General features: G+C 41.1%; 1 protein-coding gene across 1 annotated transcript in view; it reads right to left on the bottom strand.

The window, feature by feature from the left end:
* The window catches only part of FLT1 (fms related receptor tyrosine kinase 1), a 214355-nt gene that overhangs the window by 74752 nt on the left and 112142 nt on the right, over positions 1-27461 (bottom strand). Inside the window, 3 exon segments of the mRNA XM_055130474.1 lie at positions 15652-15798; positions 20436-20744; positions 26674-26782. Of these exon segments, the coding sequence (XP_054986449.1) occupies positions 15652-15798; positions 20436-20744; positions 26674-26782 (565 nt within the window).

The following is a 27461-nucleotide window of genomic DNA, read 5'->3' as shown; positions in this document are numbered from 1 at the left end:
TCCCCCAAGTGATCTCTGAGCCCAGAGCCAGGAGTAAGCCCTGAGTATGGCTGGGTGTAGCTCCCAAACAAAACAAAACAAAAAGTCTACTTCTCCATTATAAGATATGTGGTTTTGAATCTATGAAGGGCCAGAATCCATGCCTGTCACCGTTCTGTTATAGACACATCTACATATACATCTCTTTGTGCCGCATTATATGGTCTACCCATGAATAACAAAATTATACCAATTTTATAACAAAATTATACCAATTATACCAGTAACAGGAACTAAGACGTCCCCTTAACCATACACTCATACCTGGTACTATTAGATATCTTAATTGATAATACAATGATGGGTGAATTTGTCAAGGATTTGAAACTGGTTCGCTCTGTGCAAGGCAAGCATCTCAACTGCCGTACTATTGCTTTGCCCCTATATATGTTTATACACACACACACACACACACACACACGTATATATATATAATATGATTTTTTTTTTTTTTGCTTTTTTGGTCACACCTGGCAATGCACAGGGGTTACTTCTTGGCTTTGCACTCAGGAGTTACTCCTGGCGGTGCTCAGGGGACCATATAGGATGCTGGGCAGCCACGTGCAAGGCAAACGCCCTACCCGCTGTGCTATTGCTCCAGCCTCTAATATGAAATTTTAAGGTGAACCTTTAGCACTTTTCAAATAGCTGATGCAATATGATTTGCTGTGCTGTATTGGGGTGTTCATTATGTCCTGATGAGTTTCTTATTTTGTAACCGGAGGTTTGGAGCTTTGGCCCCCCTTTCCTACACCCTCCCATTTCACTCCCTCCAGGCTGCCTCTGGCACTGACCAATATGCTTTCTGTATCTGTGAGAAAATTTGCTTGTTTGCTTGCTTTGTTTTTGTGTTTAATACCCCAGCTGCTCTGAAAAGCATCTGATGATGCTCTAAGAATGCTTTTCTAAATCTCTCGTGTCACCCCTGTACAAATATCTCTACTCTGGCAATTGCCATTCTGGAGTGAAACAGTTGACTTCTCACTTGCTCTCTCACTCCTGAGCTTCTGTGTCTAGTGTGGGTCAGACAGCAGACCCCCAGGAACTGAGGCAACGTCCAAATAAACCAAGATCATAAACGGAATGTAGGTAGTGAGGACAGAAGCAAGCTCCCACCATGTTTGCTGGATGTAATAAATGCTACTTCTCTCAGTGTGCGTGTACATACATACTGAATATACATTGATAGGTATATACAGATATAGACATATATTTTGTTTGTTTGTGTATTCTGGGCGACACCTGGTGATGCTCAGGTATTATTCCTGATTCTACACTCCGGGACCACTCTTGGCGGTACTTAGAGAACCATGTGGGATGTCGAGGAACCAAACCAGGGTTGGCCAAGTGCAAGGCAAATGCCTTACTTGCTGCACAATCACACAGGCCCTCCTGGTATTCTCGTTTGACCTTTCAGTGGTAATGCTGACTAATGACTTAGACCATACTCAGCTCTCCTTGGAGTTTGTAAATGGTGGGGAGATTAACTTTGCCATTTCAACGTTCAAATAGTTCCACATTGCGGAACCTAGAATGCAAACTAGGGAAGATTTCATAGTTCAGTTAATGCGTTAGCCCCAAAGGATCTAGTAAAATTTTATACTCAGTTATTTTTACAGGAATTTTTAATCCAAGGAACATGATGATGAGATTCAGTGGAAGGACTTGCTGGTTGACCAAGGGGTTGCGGATGAAAGTTTGCTACCAGTTTGTTAGGGTAACCAGATAGGAATCTATATGTTTATCTCTTACATACCAAAACATGTGTTCAACTCTTTCAATATTTTCAAGGCACTATAAATGATTTTATTTCTTCCTATCATACTATAAGGTGATAGATGGTATTGGCACTTTATAAGATAAGTACAATATTTCCCAGAAATAGCATGGAATAGAATTTTAATCCAATTCACCACAGAGTAGACACATCTGCAGTGTTGGGATTCAGCCATTTGATTAAATAAACGCACACCATGTGTTTATCTCCTGTCCTTACGTAAAAATCTGACCTGCTGCTTTCTTAAATTGACCCTCAATTCTGATAAATGACTCCTATTTTGTTGTTCAGTTGCTATATTTCTGACTCAGAGAACACTATGTTTACCCAATGTGGCCAAATTTGTCTTCATCATCAAAACTTTCTTTACCCATCAAACTTCAATTCAGATGACATTTCCTCCATGAAGCCTCCCCTGGCCAGAGATGATAATATGTATTTGATATAATTTTTAAAACATTGATGTTGTACATTCAACATTCACAAATCATGTAAACACAAAAAAGAAAAATGAAAATGATCCTCCAACAACAAATGACTCTACCTGTATTGTGTGTCTGTTTTTCAGAGTAAAGAACTAAGCATTGCTGTTTTCATTTTCTCTAGAATATAATGAAGCATCTGGCTTATGTAGGAAATCAAGATATCTTTTCTAGATCTACTAAAATGCAAAACAAAATCTGTTATTGTTATTGTTAGGAAAGACCTGACTCTTCAACTGAAAAACCACTCTCAAAAGTTGGCACATATATATTTTCAACAATTAATAGCTATGATGTTTAATATATGTAGTTCTAATACACAGAAAATAATTGTACTTTTACATTAGTGGCTCTTAAAAGAATTGATTAGCCAAGAGCTATATCTGGACTGCGGACCAGACAAGCCATATAGAAATTTATGAGATGCTTAAAAAAAAAAACAAACCAAGAAAACTAAGAGTAAAGGGTCTAGCTGACTCCCCACAGAGAACACAAAGGAGGTTTTAACTACTGGGTCAAACTTTGGTGGTTTAGAGAAGTCTATCTAGGAAAGAGAAATCCAAGTGTGGAGAAATAGCACAGACTGAGAAAATTGGGAAATGAAGGCTGGTTAACTTAGTAAATGGCAGTAAAAAGGTGAATGACTACAATGTTTTAAAGGGCACCATGTGGGGGCCCGGAGCAATAGCACAGCAGGGAGGGCACTTGCCTTGCATGTGACTGACTTGGGTTCCATCCCCACCACCCCATATGTTACTCTGTGCGCCACCAGGAGTGATCCCTGAGCACAGAGCCAGAAGTAAGCCCTGAGCACCATTGGGTATGGCTCAAAAATCAAAATAATAATAACAAATACAAAAACAAACGATAAAAGTGCAGAAATAAGTATCTTTGCTATTCCGTTCCATGTAACCAAAAGCAAAAGTCCTTTCATTGTGTATAATATCTATTTCTTTATTCATTCAACAGAAGATTGGGTTAGGTAGTGGAACAGTTTCCAAAAACTTAAATGAAATTGTAAACTGGTTGATTTGAAGGGGTTATGATTGAAGTGAACACCTTGAAATGGTGCCCCCAAACACATAATTCCAAACATTAAAAAAATTAAAACTATGCTGTGCTCTTTCACTGTGAACTTTGCTATTGTCCTAACAAAGGATTTTAAGATGATTCAGGCACTTGAAATGTCCAGTGGTGTTAACTCGAGGGCTATTAGCAATGAGAACTTTGTCATCCATTACATGCGTCTGCAACTTGCAAACACACACCTGTGCATTCAAACACATACACATACACCCATCCCTGTCCCCATAAATTTTTGTGGCCTGCTCAGAATCAACAGAAACACTCTGTGAAGTCAGATGCATACACACTACCTTTAGTGAGGTAGCATTCCTAGGACCATTTGGTGTACAGGAAGTAGCAGTGCAGTCCATAAAAGATTAAAGCCAAGAAAGTCTTTTTTTTTCCATGAGTGAAAGAAAAGAGCTAATTAAGTTCTGGGAATGCATACCATATGACAGTGTGTGACTATTAACAAGAATGAGGCCAAACATTATGTACTAACATAGAAAATCTTCCAGAATCTATTGTGAGGAAAGCAAGTCATAAAAGAGAACACAGGATGATAGCAACTGAAATTTATTTCAGAGATGCTGCTTCTCCAGATAGTTTCACTTCTGGTCACTTGCTGTTGATCATTATGTTTTAGTCATCACTACAATTATTGCTATCTAATAGGATACTGCATACTTAAGAGTTTTGTTTGTTTAACTTATTACTTGTACTTTTCCTTTCTAGTGCAAATTCAAGTTCCCTTGTCTTACTGTCAGCATGTAGTATATTCCTGATACAGAGTGAGCCCTCAGTGAACTATATGGATGAATGATTGGATAGTTAAATGAAATACTGAAATATACCTCACATTTTAAAATATGTACACCTATCTAGCTACAAAATGGAAAAATTATCAGTTGTGTTAATTCTTCATAAAGGCACATTTTACAGCTTATTCCATTTCTGTGTTATATGAGCTTTTACAATGAAAATGTACTTATGAATTACTTATTTAAATTATTTAATTGGAAATTGTAGTTTACCATCCTCAAAAACTATTGAATGAGAGTTTAAAAACTACTTTAACGGGGCTGGAGCAATAGCACAGTGGGTAGGGCATTTTCCTTGCACACGGCCAAATCGGGTTCGATTCCCAGCATCTCATATGGTCCCCTGAGCACCGCCAGGGGTAATTCCTGAGTGCAGAACCAGTAGTAACTCCTGTGCATCGCCAGATGTGACCCCAAAAAGCAAAAAAAAAAACTACTTTAACATATGAAAGCTTTAATAAAAATAACCAGAATATAGTATACTTGTATACTGGTACAGTTTGTAATACAGACAATGTGAAATGACAATTTATCACTGGCTTACAATATTCTGGAATTCCAGGGTTTAGCTTAACTATCTCTATGGATGTAATTGTCACTACTCCCACCACCAAAAACCCTTCTGCTCACGCCGCCCCCCACTCCCCAGACCTTCCCCTCTCCCTCTGCTAACCATCAAAGTGCTTGTGAGTGTAGGAAAATGTTTTGTTGTTCTGGTCAGTTTGTTAGCTTTATTTGTGCTCCACACATGAGTAAAATCATCTGCATCTTTCACTTCCTTACTTATGAATGATGACAGCTAAATAAGCTAGTACGCCATTTTATTTATTTTGGGGGGAGGGGACCACACTCTGAGGTGCTCAGAGGCTAGTCCTGGCTCTGTGCTCAGGAATTACTCCTGGGGGTGCACAGAGGACCTATGGGATGCTGGGGATTGAACCTGGGTCGGCTGTGTACAAGGCAAGAACTGTACCTGCTGTGCTACCTCTCCAGCCCCACAGTCTTATTTTTCAAGACTCCTGAATAACATTTACAGGAGAAAATGTAAAATATAAGCTGATATTTTGAATGTGGGGTGGAAGAAGAATGAAGAAATGTTTAATTATTATTATCTTTTCTTTTTGTTTGGGGCTGTAACTAGTGGTTCTACACGAGTTAAACTTTTATTCCCAGTTCTGTGTTCAGGGGTGGCCCTGGTGGTACCTGGGGGGACGATGGTGCTGGGGATCAAATCCAGGCATCACACGTACAAAGCCTGGGCCCAGCCCATTGAGTTATCTCTCTAGTCTATTTTTACCTTGTAAAACAAAACCTTGAGATGCAGGGTCGGTTTGTTTAGGTCATGTGGGTGTGCTCAGTGCTTACTCCAAGCTCTGTACTTAGGGATCAGTCGAGGTGGGACTCTGGACACCAGAGGTATTGCTGGGGATTGAAGCCAGGTCAGCGGCCTGCAAGGCAAGTGTCTTAAGCCCTATACACTGTCTCTGGCCCAAGCTTCCACTGTTTTGCAGATGAAATAAATAAACTGCCCAAACTACAGCTCATGCAGGGGTCACTGAAAGCACCATAGAGGAGGTTCATTCAGTCAAGGAAGTTGCTGGAAGGGTTTGCTGTTTCTGTCTGAAACAATGGGAAGTTCTGATGCTAGGCAGAGGTGGTAGCCATACAACCGTTTTAATATATGTGGTGTCTCTCGATCATACTCTTATTTGTTTTATTGTTGGGGAGGGCACATTCTTTGGTGTGTAGAGCCTCAGAACAACCTCCAGAATGTGCTCAGGTCCTTTGGTGCCTGGGAGACCACCTCGCTCTCATCTGAGGGTGTGGAGGTTCATAGGATACCAGGGATCATGTGTTCCACCAGTTAAATCACAGCCCTGACCCTGAATTAAGCACATTAAATGGTAACTGTTATGTGTATTTTCCTTCCATTTCAAGAAAAAAGAAAAAGATAATCTTTCTAAAGTGATGCACACAGGTTCTCTCCCACTTTATATACTCAAAATTTTTGTTGAGGGGCCGGAGTTATAAGGCTCTTGCATTGCATGTGGCTGACCCAGGTTTGATTCCTGGCACCACCTATGGTTCCGTGAGCCCCACCAGGAGTGCAGAGTCAGAAGTAAGCCCAGAGCTCTGATGAGTATGGCCCCCAAACCTAAACCCAAAACAAAAGAGCAAAATTTCATTCAAAAAATTCAAAATGACTTTTTGATTGCTTTTGTTTTAGGACCACACAATGGTACTCAGATCTTACTCCTGGCTCTATGCTCAGGGGATCACATGGTAACTCTCTGATCCTCAAGGAGAAATTTTATTTTTTCCAATTGTGGTAGTGGTGTTGGAATCTCACACAGAGATGCCAAAATCACATCAGGGATGTGGAGGTGGACACTGAATTCAGAGCCTCACACATGCAAGGTGTGTGCCCTACCACTGAGCTACCTCCCTAGCCCTCAAAAGGACTTGAAGAGTTTTTAATTTGTGATGGAAGTGGGTGACACATAGTAGTGCTGGGGTACCATATAGTGCCAGGGATAGCACACCAAGCCTGCCTTCTACATGCAAAACATGTGCTTCGAGCCACTGAGCTCTCTCCCCCTCCAAAGGACTTTCATAAAGATACAGTGAAACAAACACTCGCAGGAACCCAGCTATTATCTGAATAGGTTTGTGCTGCCAAACGTGGGAGACCTTTGTGAATCCTGCTGTGGACAAGTAGTTTTCAGGAAGTGTCAGCAGATGGGAATTCTGAATGAGATGAGATTCGATGCTGGAAAATGCAGCCAAGGAGTTTTCCTTGGGCAAAGCATTAGGTTAGGGTGGGCTTCTGTGTATATATATTCTGCAATGCATGTGTGTACAAGACCCAAATAGGCTGGAGCTTGACAATAAAGAGACAGACGTGGGGGGCCTAGCGTGAGACTCCTTAAGTAACCCCTACTGACTTCTAATACAAAATAGGATTGTATTTATGGGGTACTTGGCCATTCTGGCTGTAAGCCACAGAACTCTCTGGCTGTAGGACATGTCAATCTCCTGTACCCGCTAAGCATAAACAAGTCATTATGAGCTCGTTATGGGCTCCGAGAAAGTCACAGAGGCAATGCTCTCCAGTGTCTCGCCAGGCTTGCTCTGTGATCCGCAGTCAGGTTTGCAGCTCCGACAGGCAATCCCTGCTGCGGCCCCACGCCACTCTTCTGCATTCCACTTTCTTCTCACTGTCAAATGGTAGCCTATCCTTAGAAAAGAACCTTGCCTATGTCTGGGTTCTGTAGTGAGTTCTAGACGGTCTGCATGCCCCGACTGTCGTAGGTGCAAATAAAGCTTGAGGACTGGTCAGAGAAACTGGCTGCAGCTCAGCCCCTCTCTTTTGTGCTACAGAATCCCTGATCTCGCAGACACACATGAGGCAGGAATGGAGAGTGGGGCAGCCCTGAAGCCCCCTGGCAGGGTGAATAGGCTGGTGGGGAGGGAGTCAGAGAGTTCATGAAGAAAACACCCCCAGACCCCCCAACCCCCGACCCTGCTGAGCACTGAAGAATCAGACACAATTTTGAGGAGGCACTTTTCTTAGGATGATGTACCATGAGCGCAGATTCCATGAGAAAGAAGAGGCAATGACTATTCCAAGTTCTGCAAAATGGAAATCGATATTTCTGAATTTCATTATTCTTAACAAATTAGTCAAGGCTGCTGATTCTAATAGCCCGAGGGAGACCGTTACCATTTATGGATGTAATATTCTTCTTTAATACTCTACTGAGTTTTGTTTTTCCTTTTTTGGGCCACACACACAGCTGTCCTCAGGCTCACCCGGGGATCAAACCTGGGTCAGACACAGTAAGGCAAGCGCTTCACCTGTCGAACCACCTCTCTGGCCCCTTTACTGAGTCCTTTTCTTTGGTTTTTGGGTCACACCCGACGATGCACAGGGGTTACTCCTGGCTCAAGTACTCAGTAATTACTCCTGTGGTGCCTGGGGGGACCAAATGGGATGCTGGGAATTGGATCCGGATCGGCCACGTTCAAGGCAAATGCCCTACCCGCTGTGCTTGAAGATCTCTATGATACCACTTTGCAATTCAGATGGGATTCTCTGCCCCAGGTTCTAAAACACTAGGTCACCTCTATTTGAAGAGTGTAAGTTGGTGCTTCTGACTGCAACTATTTAGGGCCAGTGAGGTAGTAGTGACAGGTGATCTGTCCCTTTAAGCTAACTAAATTATCCTAGTGACCAAGGTCTCATTATTGATCGTTGTGTGAGAGCAATTCCGGAAAAACTATTCCAGCCTCAGCCTATGTAATCCAGACTTTATTGTTTTTCCAGTCTTGGTAGTTTATATTGTTGTTGTTGCTGACCACACCCAGCAGTACTCAGGGGTCACTCCTGGTTCTGCACTCAGGAATCACTCCTGGAGAGACTCTGGGAACCATTTAGGATGCTGAGAATCAAATCTGGTTGACCACACTCAAGACAAGCACCCTACCCACTGAACTATCTTTCTGGACCCTTGGTAGTTCGCTTTATTTATTTATTTATTTATTTATTTATTTATTTATTTATTTATTTATTAGTCTTGGTAGCTTAAATCTTTAAGTAATGTTGAAAATTTTTCTTTTGTTGTGATGGCAGTTTTATTTAAATAACAGCTTGGTGATAGTTTCTCAGTTCTGGAAGGCTTTATTAAAACAGTCTTGCCCTCTGTTCTAAGTGTTGTCAGAGGAGTGTTTGTTACTTCTCTCAGCACGGGATGGACTTTTCCAGGAGCCCTATTTTCTCTGCACAATCTCTAGTGAGATGGTTCATCAGTGGAGAACTCGGTTAGAGCCACCTTATGCTGTGTCTGCTTTGGAAACTTCTCGGATTCTCACAGCGCCACTGGTTAGAAGTTGCCCACGGAGGCCCCCCCCCCCGTCCCCCACCCCCACCCTTCTGTAAGGCCATGAGCCCGCCCATGAGCCCCGTCTGCTGGCTCAGCTCTCGTACAACTTTATCGGCGTTTTGGGCCCTCTTTTAGTAAGAGTGTAAGGTAGAAAAGGACTTCCTTGACTGGGAAGTGGCCAGTCCTTGGGGCAGGTGGCCTGGAGAGGTAATGAAGACATGGAGGAGACTCAGAGTTCTTCCAATATGACTCATTCCATTGTCCACAGTCTGAGTGCAAACGCTGTTAGTTTTCAGCATGGTTCAAATCTGTAAAGAGTGCCTCAGGCCCCCAGTGCACACGCCTTCCTGGGTTGTGAGCTTAGGAACCCCCTTCTGTTCCTGCCTGATGCCCTTTGACCCAAGAATGTCCTACTCAGCTTTCTTGACACTTTCTTGAAGTTGCTTGTCTTCTCTAAAGTGCCATGCCCCACTGCAGGGCTTTCCTGAGAGGAAATGAGGAGTGAGGAAAGAGGCCACGGCTCCCCGCCTTTCTTTCAACGGACGTTTATGGCTACTTGTCCAGGAGGGCGAGCTCTTGTGTGTGCCATGCTTCCTCTGTCTTATTTTCTTTGGAAGGGTGTAAGTTGTTGTTTAACAAATAATGACAGTCACGGGCCAGATCCTCTCAGTGATCCAAGGTCACCCAAATACTCTGACTTAGTAACGTTCATTCTTTCGTATTGCCTGGCTTTGTATAAAGGATGCATCTCAAGACGTTAAAGACATACGGTTTATTCTCAAGATTTTTAAACTTGGTCTCGCTTCCCAAGGCTTCCTCTATGGGCAACTGAATCTCATTCTCTCTCAGGCTATGACAGTAATTTTATTTTTTTCATTTCAGTTTTGAAACAAGCAGTGAATCAAATGTGATCACTTTTGTTACTTGTAATCTTTATTCAGAGGTTTATAAAAACAAATAAGTGACTGAAAGAACTGGTATTTTTACCATTTCTCAGAGTATTAGAATATATTGCATTGGCTTCAGATGGGTTACTATGCATGAAAATTTGTAAACTATATACAAGTAAGAAATCATCTCTGGAAAATTAGGAATTCCTTTTGAAAGGTTATGATAGTTTTAAAGGCTAAATAAAAGGAAGAGAGGGATGACATGGGGAAGAGAATTGACAATTTAGTATAATTAAACTTAATAAATGCTAGCAATATATTAACACAAAATTTATAAAGGTTTCATGTAAGAATTTATGGGGCGTGGGAGGTAACTCAAGAGTACCTGTTGCTCATATACATGAGACCCGGGTTCAATATGTGACACCACAGAACCACCACAACACCCTACCCACCACTGTGTGCCTGCTTTGAAGCCCTTTCTCCCCTAGCCCTAGCCCCCATACACCTGATTTTCTTTTTTAAAAAGTATACAAGGCTGATTTTTGTAATCTTTTGGCTTTCAGAATTCTGATCAATGAAAGCAGGATGGAGATACTGTTATTATATTTAGAGTTGCTGCATACTTGAATGGACTTCATTAGTTCTTCTTTACTTCTGACAACTCATTGGCCAATTTCTATATAAATGAAGCGAGTTAGAAGGCCACATTTATTAAGCAATGACTTGGGCCAGCTTGGTTATATAATCTCTGGGAAGCCTTACCACATGCCTGTGTAGCCAGCATCATCCCGATTTTATTGAAAAGGAAATAGAGGCTCTGTGAAAAGAATAAGTGAATTGCCTAAATTCTATGCCCTCTGAAGGTGATGTCTAGACCCACGCGCCCAAGCATGATGGCGGCTCTCCCCTTTGAAGCAGTTGCCGTGTCTTCCTTCTAGTCCCAGAATGGCCATGAGCTCTCAAACCAGGTTCATCTCTCTTTAACCTACCTCCACCACCTACAAACGCAACTAGAATCAAATTTACTTGTTCCTAAGAACCATCAGATATCTAAAGGTAAGATTTCATAAAAGAGATTTTGTGATTAACTTGCAAAAAAAATATGGAATTTAAAACCATAACTCACCTGAGGTTTTTGGTAAAAGTTTCTCTGGGTCTTCTCTATACTGATATTAATTCTGAGTCTCTAAAGGGAGGTATTATAGGCATGTTTTATAGGCTGTTATTTATTCATGTACCCTTTCATCCTTTCATTTTAGTAGAATATTTCAAAGGGTTAATTTTCTATGAAACTGCATATCTTCATAGTGTGTCATCATTTTACTTCTTTGGAACTAAATTTTCTCTTCTACAAACAAGACTAAAGATATTATAAAAGCTCTTTAATTTAAAAAAAATTCTGATTATTTTTTCACCTATCCCCATCAAGTGTAGTTATTTGTGCTACTAAACGAAGCTGGCTATGATATTCCAAAAATCATTAATTACTTTATGAAACAATTACTGACTGCCATGAATTATACTCGATTCTGAGGATATAGGACTAGAGCGATAGCACAGAGTATAGGGCATTTGCCTTGCACGCGGTCAACCCAGGTTCAATTCCTCCATCCCTCTTGGAGAGCCCAGCAAGCTACCAAGAGCATCCACCATCACGGCAGAGCCTGGCAAGCTACCCGTGGTGTATTCAATATGCCAAAAACAGTAAGTCTCACGATGGAGACGCTATGGTGCCCGCTAGAGCAAATTGATGAACAATGGGATGACAGTGCTATAGTGCTACAGCTACAGTGCTACAGTGCTCTGAGGATATAAAAACAAAAGATACAAACAGATAAAAATTCAGGTTCAATACATGGCATGATGATAACACTTAAGTAAGAGAACATTAGAAATCAGTATAGACAGTACAGCTGCATACGAGCCTTTGATCAGAAAACAACTCAGTAAGAGAGATTAGAAACATCCACAGAAGTACTACCTCTCTTGGCAGGACTTGAGAAAATTTTCTGGAGCGTGATCCCCTAATCTGGTTTGGGGTATTCCAGTGTGAGTAGGTATTACTTGAAGGGAAGGTACTCCAGCAGTGGAGGCACAATACTTGGAAAAGGCTCAAAGGGCTGAAGAAGCATAGCCTGTGTTATTCGGCCCTGCAAGAGTCTGGCAATTGTGAGGACAACAAGTTCAATGTGAGGGCGGATGAGCCAAGAGTCAGAGGAGCAGACCAGGCCAGTTGTTGAGGACCTTGTTCATCACATATTTGAACTTGGTCTTGAGTGCAACAGTCTATGGAAGACTTGAAGCAAGAAAGCGACAGGTCAGAGCTAAACTTTGTACATCTGTGAAAAGTCAATACAAAGAGCAAAAAGCGAGATGGGGACATCAGCTAGGAGACCATGGAGATATCCAGGGGAGAGATTATGAGCACCTGAACCAAGGAAGCAGAGAAGAACTACCTAAGAAATTGAGAAAAGCTACTTAAAAAAGAAGGTACCTAAGTATCTAGCAGGTTACCTAATGATTTACTGAGGAGTAGGGTGGAGGAGACATTTTTTTTCTTTTGCTTTCTTTCTTTTTTTTTTTAAACTGAAAGCAAACTCCTTTATTGTACACAGTACAGAATATGTATGCAGCTTGGCAGGATGCATACAGCCTTGCGCAGGGGAAAGTACTTCACATCAACTGGCAGGTTAAAAGCCCTTCAGGACTGTAGACTTTCCACACTCTGGAAAAGAAGCAAAACCCAAACCCAAACCATCCAGGAGGTGTTTGAGTCCAATGGGAAGTGACAGTGATGTCACTGTCTAGTGTCCCGTGATGCCTGGGTCACATGGTTCCAGCAGGGGAAGGAGGGCTCAGGCTATGGGATTATTTCCATAATCTCTAAAACAGCCCATCAAAACAACAACAAAACAACCACCAACCAACCAAAAAACAAAACCCCAAGCCAGTATAAGAAAGGAAAAAAAAATCCTATACAGCATTTACAACAAATAAATCTCTAGCCAGATGGGGTAAAATATGCATCTATGTATAGACTATGCCTAGTTTAGGAAGCTATAAATGCAGTTTGGAGTCATTTGATTAGAGTACAATACTAATTAAGGCCCAAGCTTTAGGTTCAATACCTTTGTGGGCTAATTAGTGACCAAGAGGAAAACCTTACATTTCCACAGCTATAAAACACACCCCTTATCTCTGTTAACGTCTTTGCAAATGTGCTGCTGGTCCTGAGGGGGACTGTTGGAGATTATGGAGTGCTCCATTAATAGCAAGAAAATTCAGAGCACTGACTTACACATAACCTCCCCATGTCAGCTCTGGCCTTGGGTGCTGAAGACTAGCACAGCCTTTCAAAATGGGTTTAAAGTCCAAGGATTAAAGAAAAAGAGGAAAACCAAACAAACTGGATGAAATGGAAATTGTCATCCATCATGCCCAGGAAGAAATCCTGAAGGGTTCCACCAGGTTAACAGGTTGCAAATGGACATGGCATGCATTATGTACATATGCTTTCCAGAGAGGGCATGTTAATGAACGAGGGGAAATCATACATATAAAATCTAAGTGGTGTGTCCAGGAGGCCCTGGCACACCTCAAAAATGTACAACTCAAGTGCAAATGTGCCATCAGGCTGTCTGGTGCAGAAAGTGTGAAGCAGGCAATGAAGTGGGCTTGTTCATAGCCCAGGGGCAGCCCCCAGTAAAGCCCCTTGCAAGCTGCAGTGTCTTCATAAGTCAGCACTGCCCTGTCTAAAGGATTCAGTGCAGTTACCAAAAGGTGTGTGTGTGTGTGTGTGTGTGTGATACTTTTTTGCTTTAAATACCAAAACTACAAAAATCAGTTTATAAACTGTTTCTCCCCCCTCCTCCAAACAACCACCAAAACAAAACAATCCCCTGAATCAAAGCAAAACAAATTATTGTCAAAAGTGTTCCTCACCCTTCTAGATTTAAAGCATTCACATGGACCCCTGTTACCGGGAAGAGAAAAGGGGCTTAAGCCTGGCCGGGTTCCCATGCGAGAGTAGCAAGGATTCATCACTGGACCATGGAATGGAGGACTGCTGTTAAGGCATTTAGTAGTCCATGATCACATGCAGATTGCCACTCTTTGCCCGTGGGTGGGGGACTAACCTGAACAAGGTATTGCTTCAAATATATTGTCCATTCAGTATACCAAAAATAGTAACAACAAGTCTCACAATGGAGACATTACTGGTGCCCACTCCAGCAAATCGATGAACAACGGGACAACAGTGCTACAGTGCTATATTGTCCATGGGAAGGAGGTTCCAGGTCAAGTTCTTCCCAGAGGCCTTGTGAGGGTCAGAACTGGGCCTCCCTGTTCCCACACTCTGGCCAAGGTCATCGGTCTGTCTGGGCGCCATTAGAGACAGTTTGGGCTCTCCTCCTCAAACTCAAAGGGCAAGCATTAGGAACAGCCAGAAACACGAACAAAACCACTGCCCTCATTTGCCTGAATGGGAACTGCTAGCTCTAGGGTTTGGCTGCTCGGCCACTCGGGAACTTAGTAAGCGAAGCCCTCGGCATAGGGGAGGCTGCCACAGCGATCCATATCCAGGAGGTAATAGGGACTGTCTTCGAAGTGGGTCAGAGGCAGGGTTTCCTCCTCGTTGAGGTGGCACTCGGGTGGATGAGATATATTCATCTTTACATTTGGCTCATGTCTCATAAGACATGATGACAATGCCAGAGAAAGGGCTTGCCTTCTGGAGGATCATAGCCTGAGATCAGTTCTGGACCTGTTAAATCGAAGGCCTTTCTAAGGCATTTGCAGAGATCTCAAAATTGGGAGCTGTTAGGTCATAACCCTTTTCTGTGCATCAGACTTAAATAAAGATTTCACTTTGTGTAGAGGATTCACTTTTAAGGGATTTCTGATTTGGGTTGCTGGAATATTGCAAATGAGCAATCATTTTATTTTTAACATGTTATAGTGAATTAAAATTATAAAATTTAATTGTTTTATGTAAGAATTACAATTACTATCTTTTGTCTACCCCAGAATTACAAGGTAGGCAAAAGACAGTATTTATTATGAGATTAAAGTCTAACTTTAAAATATATCTTTAACTGGAAAAATTTAATATGTAACCACTAACTAATTTTTCTTTAAAAATCAGTAATATAAAACATTTTTTTCTTAAATTCTGCTTGGGGATGGAAAAACTATAAGTTATTCTACCATCTTGAGCAGGGACTGGCAAAATTTCTTTTTACCAAATCACTGAAATTGGCACAAAAAAGGTGAAAAGACTAGGACTCTTCTTAGAATTTCACATATACCAGGAATTTAAACTCAGCAATATCTCAGGTCAGCTGACTGCACCATGTATGGCTGATTCTTGTCAGCATCTTTCTATAGAAATGTGGTCTCCAGAAAAAAGTAGGTTCCAAGCCTGGGTCTTGTCTAAGTGGTAAAGCACACATTCAAGGCCCTGGGTTAGATCTCTCACACTGCATAGCCCCCCACACCACTGGGAAAACATCCCCCAGTAAAGAGAAAAGAGGCTCCCTTAGTCTTCCTTTGAGATTGTTGTTAGAAATAGCAAGAGTCCAGTAACCAGAGTTACAGCTCTACCAGCAACTGGTTCTGGATACACTGAGGTAGGAATTACCAGGTAAAAGGTGGGTGATGACAAAGAGGAAGCAGAAACAAATCTCTTACCAGGCTCTTGCTGTATTTGGTGGTTGTTTTTGAACCAGGTTATCTGAGGCTCGGGTACCCCATTAGCCTGACAGTGTAAGGTGGTGGAGCTGCTGACAGACACGGAGTGATCGCTCAGGTTTCGCAGGAGGTAGGGAGCTTCCTGATCTAGTGAATAAAGAAAGGGAGCTGTTAATGCTTGTCAATTTTGGTCTATGATCATATATGAATTGTAACATCTTAAACATAGAACTAGCAAGACTTGGCTGGAAGGTTTCATTCATATTTTGTTCCCCACATTTCTTTTTTCTGAATAACCATTGCTCTTTCCTTAATAACCTTTATTAAGTTGCTACAACATATCAAGCTTTGTTAAAAAAGGAAAATTGAAGTCCAGATTAGGTAGTCTCTGATTTCAAGGCTTTGGATTTGCTTTCCTTCCTTTTCCCCTCCTCCATATTTACAGAAAATCTTTTCTACAACCTAAGTATGTTGTATGATATTTTCAGAACTTTAAATGAAAAACCAAGTTTCTGTACCTAGGTTTATAAGGTTTATAATGAATTTTTTTACATAAATATGCGGCATTTTAGTGACGAGCGAAGATGTTTCCGGATGATTAATGATGTTTGTGAGGGCATGTGTGTGTTACTCAGCTGTCAGTAATCCACATTGTAAGGCAGCAGACCAACAGGAGAATTTCTTGAAATTTGAAAGCTTTATTGATTCTTTCCTTCCCCAACCCTCTTCCCCAATGCAAGCGCCCAAAGGATTAATTCAAGAAGCAGAGGCACAGATTTGTAGTTTTTGCACTATATAATAGTACAAATATTGTATTTTATATTATTTTCTCTTAAAACATACAAATATGATACAATACAATTTATTTTAATAAAATGCCAACCAATATAGTACAACAAAATGAATTTCATACATTAGGATTCAATACATTACAACATTAAACTCCCACATAGGAATCAGGGTATCCCCAAGGCCGCCCACAAGCCAGTGTCTCTAGTTAAGTGAAGTAGTCAGTCCTGCTGATGTGTTTACATTCTAGGTAGGCGGGTGCTGGATTGGTAGCTCAAGCTTCCATGGTAAAAAGACTGAAAAACAACTAATGTCTTTCCCACCTTCCCAAATCATCCTTTCCCCCGCTTGTGGCAAATTCTGGAACAGAAATCAAAAGAGTTTTGGCATCACTTACACATTCTGCGTCACTGGTTTCAATTATACAGTATACGCTCTCTCTGACCATTTTTGATTTTTTTCATCTTATTGTACTAAAACTGTGAAAGCAGCTTAGGAGTGATTACAAAGCTCTAAGAGATGACACATGGCAATGGCTTTGATTCCAGGTCCCTGCAGGATTCTGCCGAGTCCCAAAACCTTTCTCTTTTTATTCCTGCAGGGAAACTCTCAGGATTAGCATTCATGACAGCAATTTAGAAATCTCAAGTTCAAAAGTATATTGAGCACATAACTTTCATCACATGTTGACATAGGATATAACATGGCAGGATTACTCTCTGTTAGGAGACACAGACTTCTTGTTCAATTTTCATTTCCACAGCTTTTGAGACTCTTACTTGATACAACATGAAATCTGAAGGCAAAGAGAGTATTGAAGGCAGCGCTCTGATTTATAAACTCTTCGAACACAGGGTGGCATGAATGATGGCACAGTGATCCTTGACCCTTGTTGGCTGCACCTTTCCTAGTCTATTTTGCCTCCTGAGGCAGAATCAGTTCAGTATTTCTGCATTTAAATTCTGGACGTGTCAGAGCACTTGTCCTACTTGAAAATGAAGCATGTATCAGAACATTCCATATTAGAATTCTTACATGCTTGATTGTTACAATTTTGACATTTTCCATGGTAAAAACCTCAAACACATCAGTGAAACATGGTAACATAATAAATATCTGTCTTATTATTACTATTTAGTATCTTCTACAGTAGCAAGGCAACATTGACAAATCTCATTTAAGGCTCAGAGCTGGCTCACTGAATTAGACTTTTAATAGCTTCCTCTCTGCCATATTTTATCTTTGTGTTGCTCACAGACCTTATTATAACAAGGGAAGTGTGGATATGGGGCTACAACACCCACATTATTTTTATAGCTATAAACTATAACATCAGCACAAACAGGATTAGGACTTCCCCAATAGGTGCATTAGAAAACAATGCATTATATTGGAGATATCTTTTTATTGGAACATAAATCATGAAAAACTCCCCAAAACTCAGTCTGTACTACACAAACTTCAAACAAGAGAAGCACGAAAAGATTGCAGAAATAAACACAGACCTCTCAATTAAATACAAAGCAAATCTGAAACGTACAGCATTATGGTTTTGTTCTTGGTACCCATTTCTGAACAAAGTTATCCAACTTGACAAGTCTCAGGTTTGGCTCATTTTTAAATGGCCCAACAACCAAAGATCAATCATATTTTACTAATCTCTAATGGACATATGATACTAATCTAGTTTGATGCTTTAAATGAGAAAGGAACATCAAACTCGTATTTTTAAAACTAGGTTACTTGGTTGGAAATCACGACTTTCTAAAACTTAAAGTGGAGCCCATCCCTTCAAATAGAGAAAAATCAGAATGAATGGAATATTTCTGCTGTTCATCAGTAGCCAAAGCTATCTGTCCCCTGGGCTCATGTCCTTTTCAATGTTGCAGCCCCGAGATCTGCTAGATTCCTTAAACACAGAGTTTCTATTGCTCCTTTCAAAAGGGACTCAGGCACCAGCCTTGTACCCTCTACTTCATTTCAATCATTCTCTGATTAGATTCAATTTGCCTAGTCCTTGCTCCTCCCTTCTCTGCATATCCACAAAATAACTAATAAAAACCCAAACCACCCAATCACTTCCTGTTTCTTAAAGTCTCTGGAAGGATTGATTTTGCAGCTGATGTTTAATTGCCCTATGGAATTCTTAACATTCTAAACATTCTAATTCTTACAATAGAATTCTAATTCTTACCATTCTAAATACACATTTCCCCTCTCCCACAAAAACTGTGTGTATAACTTGGAGGGGGGAGAAAAGGACAGTCTCTGTATGTCCAGTTCACCATTTTTAAAATTAGCACCTCTTCAGCAGCCCACTTACTTTGTTAGTTTTACTATAGAGTGAAGGCCCCAAATTCTAGGGGTGCTGGGGCACTGTTTCCTGAGAGAACACAGTGAGTTATAATGAACAAAAACACCAGGTCCAAAGAGACATAGGTAAAATTTCAAGATACAATTGATTATTCTTTCCTTTGGGCTGACAACTTCCAGGTTGCTAATTGTTTTCAGAGCATTTGGGACTTCATAAAACTGGCATTCTGGGGAAATGCTATTGTTTACTCTTTCATACTTGACAAAAGCAATTCCCACGTGAAAGACAAGTTTAGCCGTGGGACAGAGCCTGTTACCTAAAGAAGGAAACAGTCTGGTGTGTTCCCAAGCCTGAAAAGTTGTCATACTGTCACCTCCTATTGAACGGCCCAGCCACTATGTTCTCAGCCATGGCTATTTTGGTCATCATAGTTTGTTTTCCAATCATTCATGAAAGTCACATATGATCAATCATAAATGAAAACAACAGAACAATGGATATGAAGTTGGTGAAAAAGTTACTTTCCCCCTGATACAAATTTAAAATGAGATTTAAATCTCTCTTGATTTCGAAGTGTTAAGAACTTCTCAAAGATTCAATTCTGCTTAAATTTAGTTTTACCCTTTGGAGAATTTGGAAAACTCAGATAAAAAAAATCTTATTAACATTTACGTATGGGGAAGGTGAACTTCTAGATGAACAAAGTTTGGAAGGAAGGATCTACCCAAGCCTCTGTTCACAATGGCCTTGATTTCCTTAATAAATTAATTGTCCTGATCTTTGACTGTCATCAATTAAACAGGATAGCTAGGGGACAAAATATTTCAATCTGAGGCCTGATCCACTTTCTCACAGGTGCTATCAATGACTGTATAGTCCACTAGCTACCCAGAATTTTATGATAAGGGGGAAGTAGGTTTATTGGGTGGACTTTCCTAATTCTTACTGATAAAGCTTTAACACTGCTAAATTACACCAACATTTTGCACCAGTGGGGCCCAATTTAGTAACTCCAGTTGAAGAATAATGTGCTTAATGTTAAAAACAAAAGCATTTTCAAATAAATAAGCATCATCACTTGCTATCTGGGCGCTATTTACAAATCAAGAGCAGATGCAATAGTACAAAATAAAACCAGGCAGAGGTCCGACAGAGTCTTAAATTCAACTGTACTTATTCTGAGGTGGAAAAATGAACTGATTCATGTCCATCTTTGGCAGAAACCAGCATTTGTTTAAATTATTCAGTTTGTGCAGCTTTCAAAACTTACAAATAAAAAGAAGTTGGCATCAAAGTAGAAGGAAAGGATCAGTCTCAAGTTGTTGTGTATCAGGCAGGAGAAGACAGCAGAAAGCGCAAAAACAGAAAAGGCACTGTGGGATCCTCCAAATCCAAACGCGCACCCAGTTGGCCCCGAGAGCCTCAGCCTGACTGGGGAGCCCAGAGCTGGCACTGGGGGGTCTCATTATTATTCCTATCATCTCCAAACTCATTTTGGGAGGAGCACCTCCTCTGAGCCGGAAAATTAGCAACAGTGACAATAAATCAAGATGATATGAGACAACTGTTACTTTTTAAGGAGTCCTTTAATGTTTTACATTACTTTGTGTAGTACAATCATTCCTTGTGCTTTTAAATTTGGAGATCCGAGAGAAAACAGCCTTTTTGTTGCAGTGCTCACCTCTAATTGTCACTTCTTGCTTCTGCAGGGTTTCTTCCCCTGTGAATATGTTTCTGGCTCTGCAGGCATAGGTGCCTGAATCTTCCAGGGACACATTCGTGATGACAAGTTTGAGAGTAACGGAGTACTCGTTTGTGACAGCCATTTTTTGCTTGCTAATACTGTGATGCATTGTTCGGTTATTGATTGTTCGCAGCAAAATCCAAGTAATGTCTCTGTATAAGAACTTATTAACTGTGCAAGACAGTTTCAGGTCTCCTCCTTCTGTGGGCATTTTTTCCAGGTTGACATGAAATCCATTTGGCACATCTATAAAAGAAGAAAAAACTTCAGTTTGTAGAGAATCATAATGAAATCACATCTCACCATGAGACATCCAAAGCTTTTAAGAACTGATCCTATTAAATCCTCAGTATCAGCACGGAAAGGTGGAGTATGTTTTTATTTCAGGGGAACTCATCAGATACAGGAGGTAGGAACCTGCTAACTCCATTCCCTAAAGATCCAGATAGGGAACACAAAACAAAAAGGGGGAGAATGACAACATTCCTTACTTGCTCAAATATGTTCTCTTCAAAATGGAATTTTTAAAAAAAGTTAGGATGATAACAGGTTTCTCACTTTCTTAGTACATGTAGAACTTTTACTGTTGAGTGGGCATTTGAGATGGGAAGAATAGGGAAGACAGATATGAACCAGTTGTGCAAGACACCAACTATGCTTTTATGCCCAAATTTATCCCAAAGGAGTTGTGAGAAGAGGAAGTGTCAGGTCTAAGCAAGGAGACTCAAAGTCTGAACTTGGATGCTTTACTTGATGCCACTTGAATCCTGAACATTTCCAGTCAATAGCAGCCGCCTTCCTACTTCCCACCACTACATGGTTAGAATTCTCCTCAGTCTGCTGTTCTTGGACCTTCCCAGCTCTTGCTCAGCACAGAGGGGGTAACGAAGGAATCACTTGGTCACTAGTTTCGGTCTCTGTTAGAGTGAGCATTCAACTCAGGACAGAGTCAAACTCTCTTCTGACACCACGGACAACAAAGCTGAAGAGTTGTCCAGGTCCAAGTAGGGAGTCCAGGAGGGGGTGACAGAGAATAATTTTACAAATTAAAATTGACTCTAAAAAGCATAGGAAACATTTACTCCAAGTGATAACATCATTAAAAGCTATTTCCTCCCATGTCCATTTCTAGCTGCCAATCTCCAACTCACAAGTCCCCTTACCAATATTGTCTGAACTCTCCTCTGACTTTCTTGCCCTGGATCATTATTTAGCTTTTGTGCTGAGAGTTCCTCAGTCTCCTTTGAGATCATTTAACCAAAAGATTAAGAAAAAAAATTGGCTATTGGCCCTGAACTGCCCTGCTCTCAAAACCCTCCCCTTGCTTGTTACTAGTGGCGGATCTGTATTTGAGCAAAGAATTTGGGCCAACGTTTTACAAAGTACTTTGAAGATGAAAAGCTCAATGTTATGCTGTTATTATTATTATCCTTCGCACACAAAGCTCTAAAGAAACCTTTAAACCTTAAGGGGACAATAGTCCAAAATTAGATATCATATCAACTCTTTCCTAAATCTCACTTTGCTTGTTTTTCTGATTTTTCTGGCCTTTGGCTTTATTATAAAGTGTCACGTCTGAAGAAATGCCAAAGTATTCATTTGAAACCTGGGAGCGGGTGGTAACAGAGGCTTATGAAGCTGTCAATGGCTGGAGAGAGAGGAGATCAGTGGAGGTTTTCCTGCTTTTAAAATGAAAATCTAAGAATGTGCCAGAAGATGCAGGAGCAGCTGATGGTCATTTTTAACACAACAATAAGGTGTCAGAAATAGTCCCTCTCATTCAGCAGCTTTTTATATCTGGAACATTTTCCAAGTTTGGAGGCTGAAACATTAGCAATCAACTTTTACACAGATACCACAATAGGGACAATGTACAGTGGGTGCAATTAACTCATTTCTGAAAAGACCCCAGACTTTCCAACTCTGCGGGCTCCTCCTGGTCATTAGAACCCGGGCGAGTCCAAGTAACACCATTGAGATCATGTAGAGAGTTTCTATTTACTTTAGTGATTTGAAACTTCCTGTGGAAATAGCTCACAGGTTTCCTGATGGAAGATTTTGTTTATCTTTGCCAAGCACCACCAGGAATCTCAAAATAAAATGCATTTAGTGACATTGGGAAACCAGGGAGATAAGGCAGAGCTGTTCCTGTTTCACCCCCAGTAATTGCCTACACACCCACAGTCATGCTGAGTGCCAGCAAAAGAGCAAACACACACATAGGAAGAGAAAAGAACCACACAGGTTTTAAGGTATGTTTCTCACATGAAGGACATGGCTACTGAAGGTAACTTGTGGTGTGCTATCAAACTGCCTCTTCAGACTGATGCTCTATCTCTCAGATCAATCAGCATAAACCCTTTCGTATTCTCTTTTAAGCCATGGAAGATGATAAATAAAATGTCCTAAGCTAGTTAATGAATCCAGAGGGATTTATCCTCATAATTCATGTTGATTTTTTTTGACTGAGTACAAAAACAGGCCAAAAAAAGAATTGCCTCTGAACTCTGAAAGTGAAAATAAGAAATATTCCCACACTTAAGTATCTGTTGCAGATTCTGTGCAATCCTTGTCATAATCCATATCCATCCACTAACTAACATAACACATCCATGGCATCTATGAGCTGTCACAAAAAGAATCAATCCTTGGCCTGAAGAAACACTTAATCCTGGGTTAAGCAAAAGATTCATTTATTGCTATTCCCCAAGGTGCATATCTGGGATAGACCTCTTGACTTGATCAGATCAAATATATGGATTGAGTTAAGACAAATACAGATATGAAAAAAAGGAAGGAATTTCAATTATAAAATGAAAAAATTCTTTTTACTTCTACTGGGGAATGAATAGAATATTACTCAAGAATGTGACTACCCAAAAGTTTTGCTGTTTTAAGCATATGCTATATTTTAAGTGAATACCACAGTTTAGAGTTGAGGCAATGGAGGATTCTAATGGCCACAGCTAACTGGTTCTCATTGTTTGAAAGGTGACACTATTATTTGGAAGTTGTTTCTGTATTTTAAGTGAGTATTGTGATTAAATAAATATCGGTAAGCATCTTGATCTCAGACATACATTCCTTAGTGCACAGCTAGGAGCATCCCCTAGCTGATGGGTGTGGCCCCCAAATAAAAAAGTAAAAAACTGACAGTTCTACAGATCTCTAGAGATCCCAAAGAGGGTGTGAGCTGACTAGAAAGCTTAGGGGAGGAAAATGCACTGTGCTGTATGGTGGCATGGTGTGGCAACATACAATAACAAATGTAAGATAATTAATCTATCACCACCAATGAAAACTAGAACTGTATTTAGGACTGGCAGAAAACAATTCAGAGAAGTTTCATTCCAGGCCGAAGGTGTTTGATTGGGTGAATCTGTGATCAATTTTAAGATGAAGGGTCTTGAATTTCTAGAAGAAAGATGCAAACTGTCTTCTTGCAAGTGGGTACATTCAAGTTGAATGCTCATTGGTCTTTCCTTTGGACAAGACAGGGAGTAGAACAGTTTTCAACATCCCAAGAGGGTGAATTGTAGTAGGTGGTAGGAAGTGGGAGGGAATTTTTTTCTGAATTCAGCAGGTTATCAGTTTTATCAGCTGGGACTTTTCAGCAATACCACTCCCAGATGCTTAGAGCAGCCATGAAAACCCTCAGTAGACTGGGGAGCTGGATGTAAGGCTACAGTGAACACTGGGTTTCCACCAGTCTTCCTGGGGCTCTGGACAACGGGAAAAGGAGCATAATGGTCCCTTGTTCTCACTGCAGCTTCTTTCAGCGCAGTTCAGGCAGAAAGGGTCCTAGTTCCAGCTTGCTAGATGGTGCTGCTCTATGAGTCTTTCTACAATATAAGAGTTTAGGGAACCCAAGGAGGCATGCCCACACAAAGCCTCTGTCACTCTACTCATATATCGTGCATGAGGGGTGTCTCTGAGATTCCAGAATTCCCTGTAAGATGACCTCAGGCCTGCTTCTAGACTTTCTTCAGTCTCGTCCCTAGATCTGATCTCCTGGGATCAGAGAGCTGGACCATGCACACATCTAAGCCCCTCTGAAGCGAGTAGGTGGTGCCTGGATGAGTGCAGCTTCTGCACAAGACAAAGGGGTGCATGGAAATGTGAGGGCAAACTCCTCTGTCCAATGGTATCAGCGTTATACCGACCCCAACCCCCATCCTGCTCTCACCTCCAGCCTTGCTCCCTGCTCAGCACATTCGCCCTGCACCAGGCCCGAGGGTTCCCGCCAGCCCTCACTCGGCTACTGACTGGCACTGCTGAGGAGGCTGTTATGTGAAGACCTGAACTGTATTTAACTAATGTTCAGTTCAGTTCCAATAAAAACCCTGAGAACTGGAGTGATAGCACTGTGAGTAAGGCGTTTGTTTGCCTTGCATGTGGCCGACCCAGGTTCGATTCCCAGCATCCCTTATGGTCCCCTGAGCACCGCCAGGAGTAATTCCTCAGTGCAGAGCCAGGAGTAACTGTGCATTGCGGAGTGTGACTAAAAAAATAATAATAAATAAATAAATAAAATTAAATAAAATTAAAAACCCGAAACTGCTTTGTAAAATATTTAGCATAAATAATACTGTTTTTTTTATTTCAGTAAATAAAATATGGGAAAATAACAACTTTGGATCTTTATTTAAATAGTTAATTCCCTTTTGAAAATATGTGCTCACTAGAAGGTATAATAATTACATAGGAGTCTCAATGATGGGAAGTTAATTTGCCACAGTCCATCTGCATATACCTCTAGATGCTAGGTGTTTTACAAATAATTTAACATTTCTTTCATTTCTTGGTATTGGAAATACCTTCCTAGAAAAACAGGGTTTCGCTGACACCCTTTGAAGTGCTCAAGAGATCCGTGATTCATAACATCCATTAAACCTGTATAAATTTGAATGTTCACACCTGAAAAATTGTTCTATTTTTGACACCCTATATCAGACACATGGCATATAGAAATTTAGATGATAACTTGTTTCCAATCAACTCTGAAGGACAGTCCAAACCTTTCTATTTAATGATTCCAAGTCATCTGACATGGATTAGAGAACCAATCTGTGGAAAGCTGTGATGGGAAGTCTTCTCCAAAGAAAGTTCTTTTTCCTCTTTGGAAAGAACACAAAGATGACGTTTCTTCTACTTCTTGAATGGGCTGTGGGGGGAGAGACAAACTGTGTGGGGGACAGCACAGCCCTGTGCCCTTCACCTCTCCAAATGCCATTTCCTCATCTGGAACATGCAGGAGACAGGAAAAAGGGCAGCCTCTAAAGTTCCTTCCAGCTCCAAGGCTCCAGGAGAAGTTCCTCAGGGATTCCTCCAAGGGGCAGCTAAGAGAGTACAGGAGGCTCCCGTTGAGCTGGCTACCCATCTGTCTCATGATACTGGATCTGCCTATTTCTTTCTGGAGAATTCTGCAGCCTGACCAGTGCAGCGCGAAGTTTCCAGAGAGTTGGCAACCTCCCCAGGTTTTCTCCAAAAACTGGGGGAGTGTGGAGCCAGGCAATTGTTTTTATACTTTGAGCTACTAACTTCCTTCCTGCATCTATGCAGGGACATAGGGAGTGCCATTTGTGTACCTTGGAAGTTTTATGATTTGCAGACTGTCAAACTGAAGGCTAAAAAATCTCAAATGCTACCCAAAAGTAGATGAATTATTGTTGACAAAATTCAGTTTTAGATTTCTACGGAAGAGATTCAACCCCCTCCTTCCCCACGAAGTTGAAGCTACTTAAGCTGTAAAATGATCAGCTTCTTGGTTTAAAGCAAGTCATCACATGTCCTGCAACTGATTTCCTGGATCATTATTGAACAAGTGCTGTGAGCCAAACTCTATGCTAGGTAGGGAAGAGAGTTCAAAATACACATGCAAAAATTCCCTGTTCTCAACCCAGCCTGAGAAGGGAGATGGACACAAACAGCTCTAGAAGAGAATTTAAGAACTAACTCCTAAGAGACCTAACATGCTATATAGTATTTGAGTCCTGAGAATAAGGATGAAGGCAGTCCACCTTAAACAATTCTATGGGATGATTTCTTTCTTTCTTCCCCCCTTTTTAAAGAAAAATGTGAATCACTCAATTTATAAGAGCAACCAGAAGCAGACAAGGCTGAAGAGAGTTAAGATCACTTGGCTTTGCTGGTGAGTGGTGGGCGTATGTCTTACCTGTGACATAAAATCTTATGGTTCGTTCCACAGTCCCTACTTTATTGGAAGCCATGCAACTGTAGATTCCAGAAATTTTAGAGTCAGCCACAATCAAGGAGCTAGCCGTCTGCAAAACAAAAGGAAATTTTAGCTAGTAATAGGACAAAGAACTGTTTGAACAGCCCCAAGATACTTGAGAAAAGCAGCACAATCCAGTGACCCCATTCACCCAGCAACAAAGAGCTATATGCACTGGGGTTCCCAAGGCTCTCTCCTGGTAGAGCCCCAGCAAGAGTGGAAAAATAACAGGAAAGCAGGTCCTGGGGAGACCGGGGACTCTGACATCCGACCTGGGTGAGATTTATCTGGGGCTGCTGGCATCACAATGAGAGACCTGAAGCCCAGATGCAGAACCTCACGTCCTACTCTATGAAGTGCTGTGTTCCTGGGGACTGAGAGGGACAGGGGAGACCCAGACTACCAGAGAGGGGATAGTGCCCAAAGCATGAAAGTCATCTGCTAAGAAGCCTGCTTGGATATGGAAGGACCATATTAGGCATGACGAGAAGGGTTTGTCGAAGCATTTCTTGGACAAACTCCAGGAATCAGGCAGTACAGCCCCAGTGGTACTGAAGGCACCCAGAGTCTTAAGAAACTCCCTAAGAAGGCCATGTGCTATGGAATGATTAAATCACTCAGTTTTCCATTCCTAATATATATCAGGAACAAATACAATACCATTCCAATAGATTTTATTTCTGCTCTTGGACAAATTAGCCCCTGAAGAAACATGAGTAGTCAAGTTC

This window comes from Sorex araneus, chromosome 1 (genome assembly GCF_027595985.1).
Source record: "Sorex araneus isolate mSorAra2 chromosome 1, mSorAra2.pri, whole genome shotgun sequence".
Classification (NCBI taxonomy): domain Eukaryota; kingdom Metazoa; phylum Chordata; class Mammalia; order Eulipotyphla; family Soricidae; genus Sorex; species Sorex araneus.
This window is presented reverse-complemented; position numbering and strand designations above follow the sequence as displayed.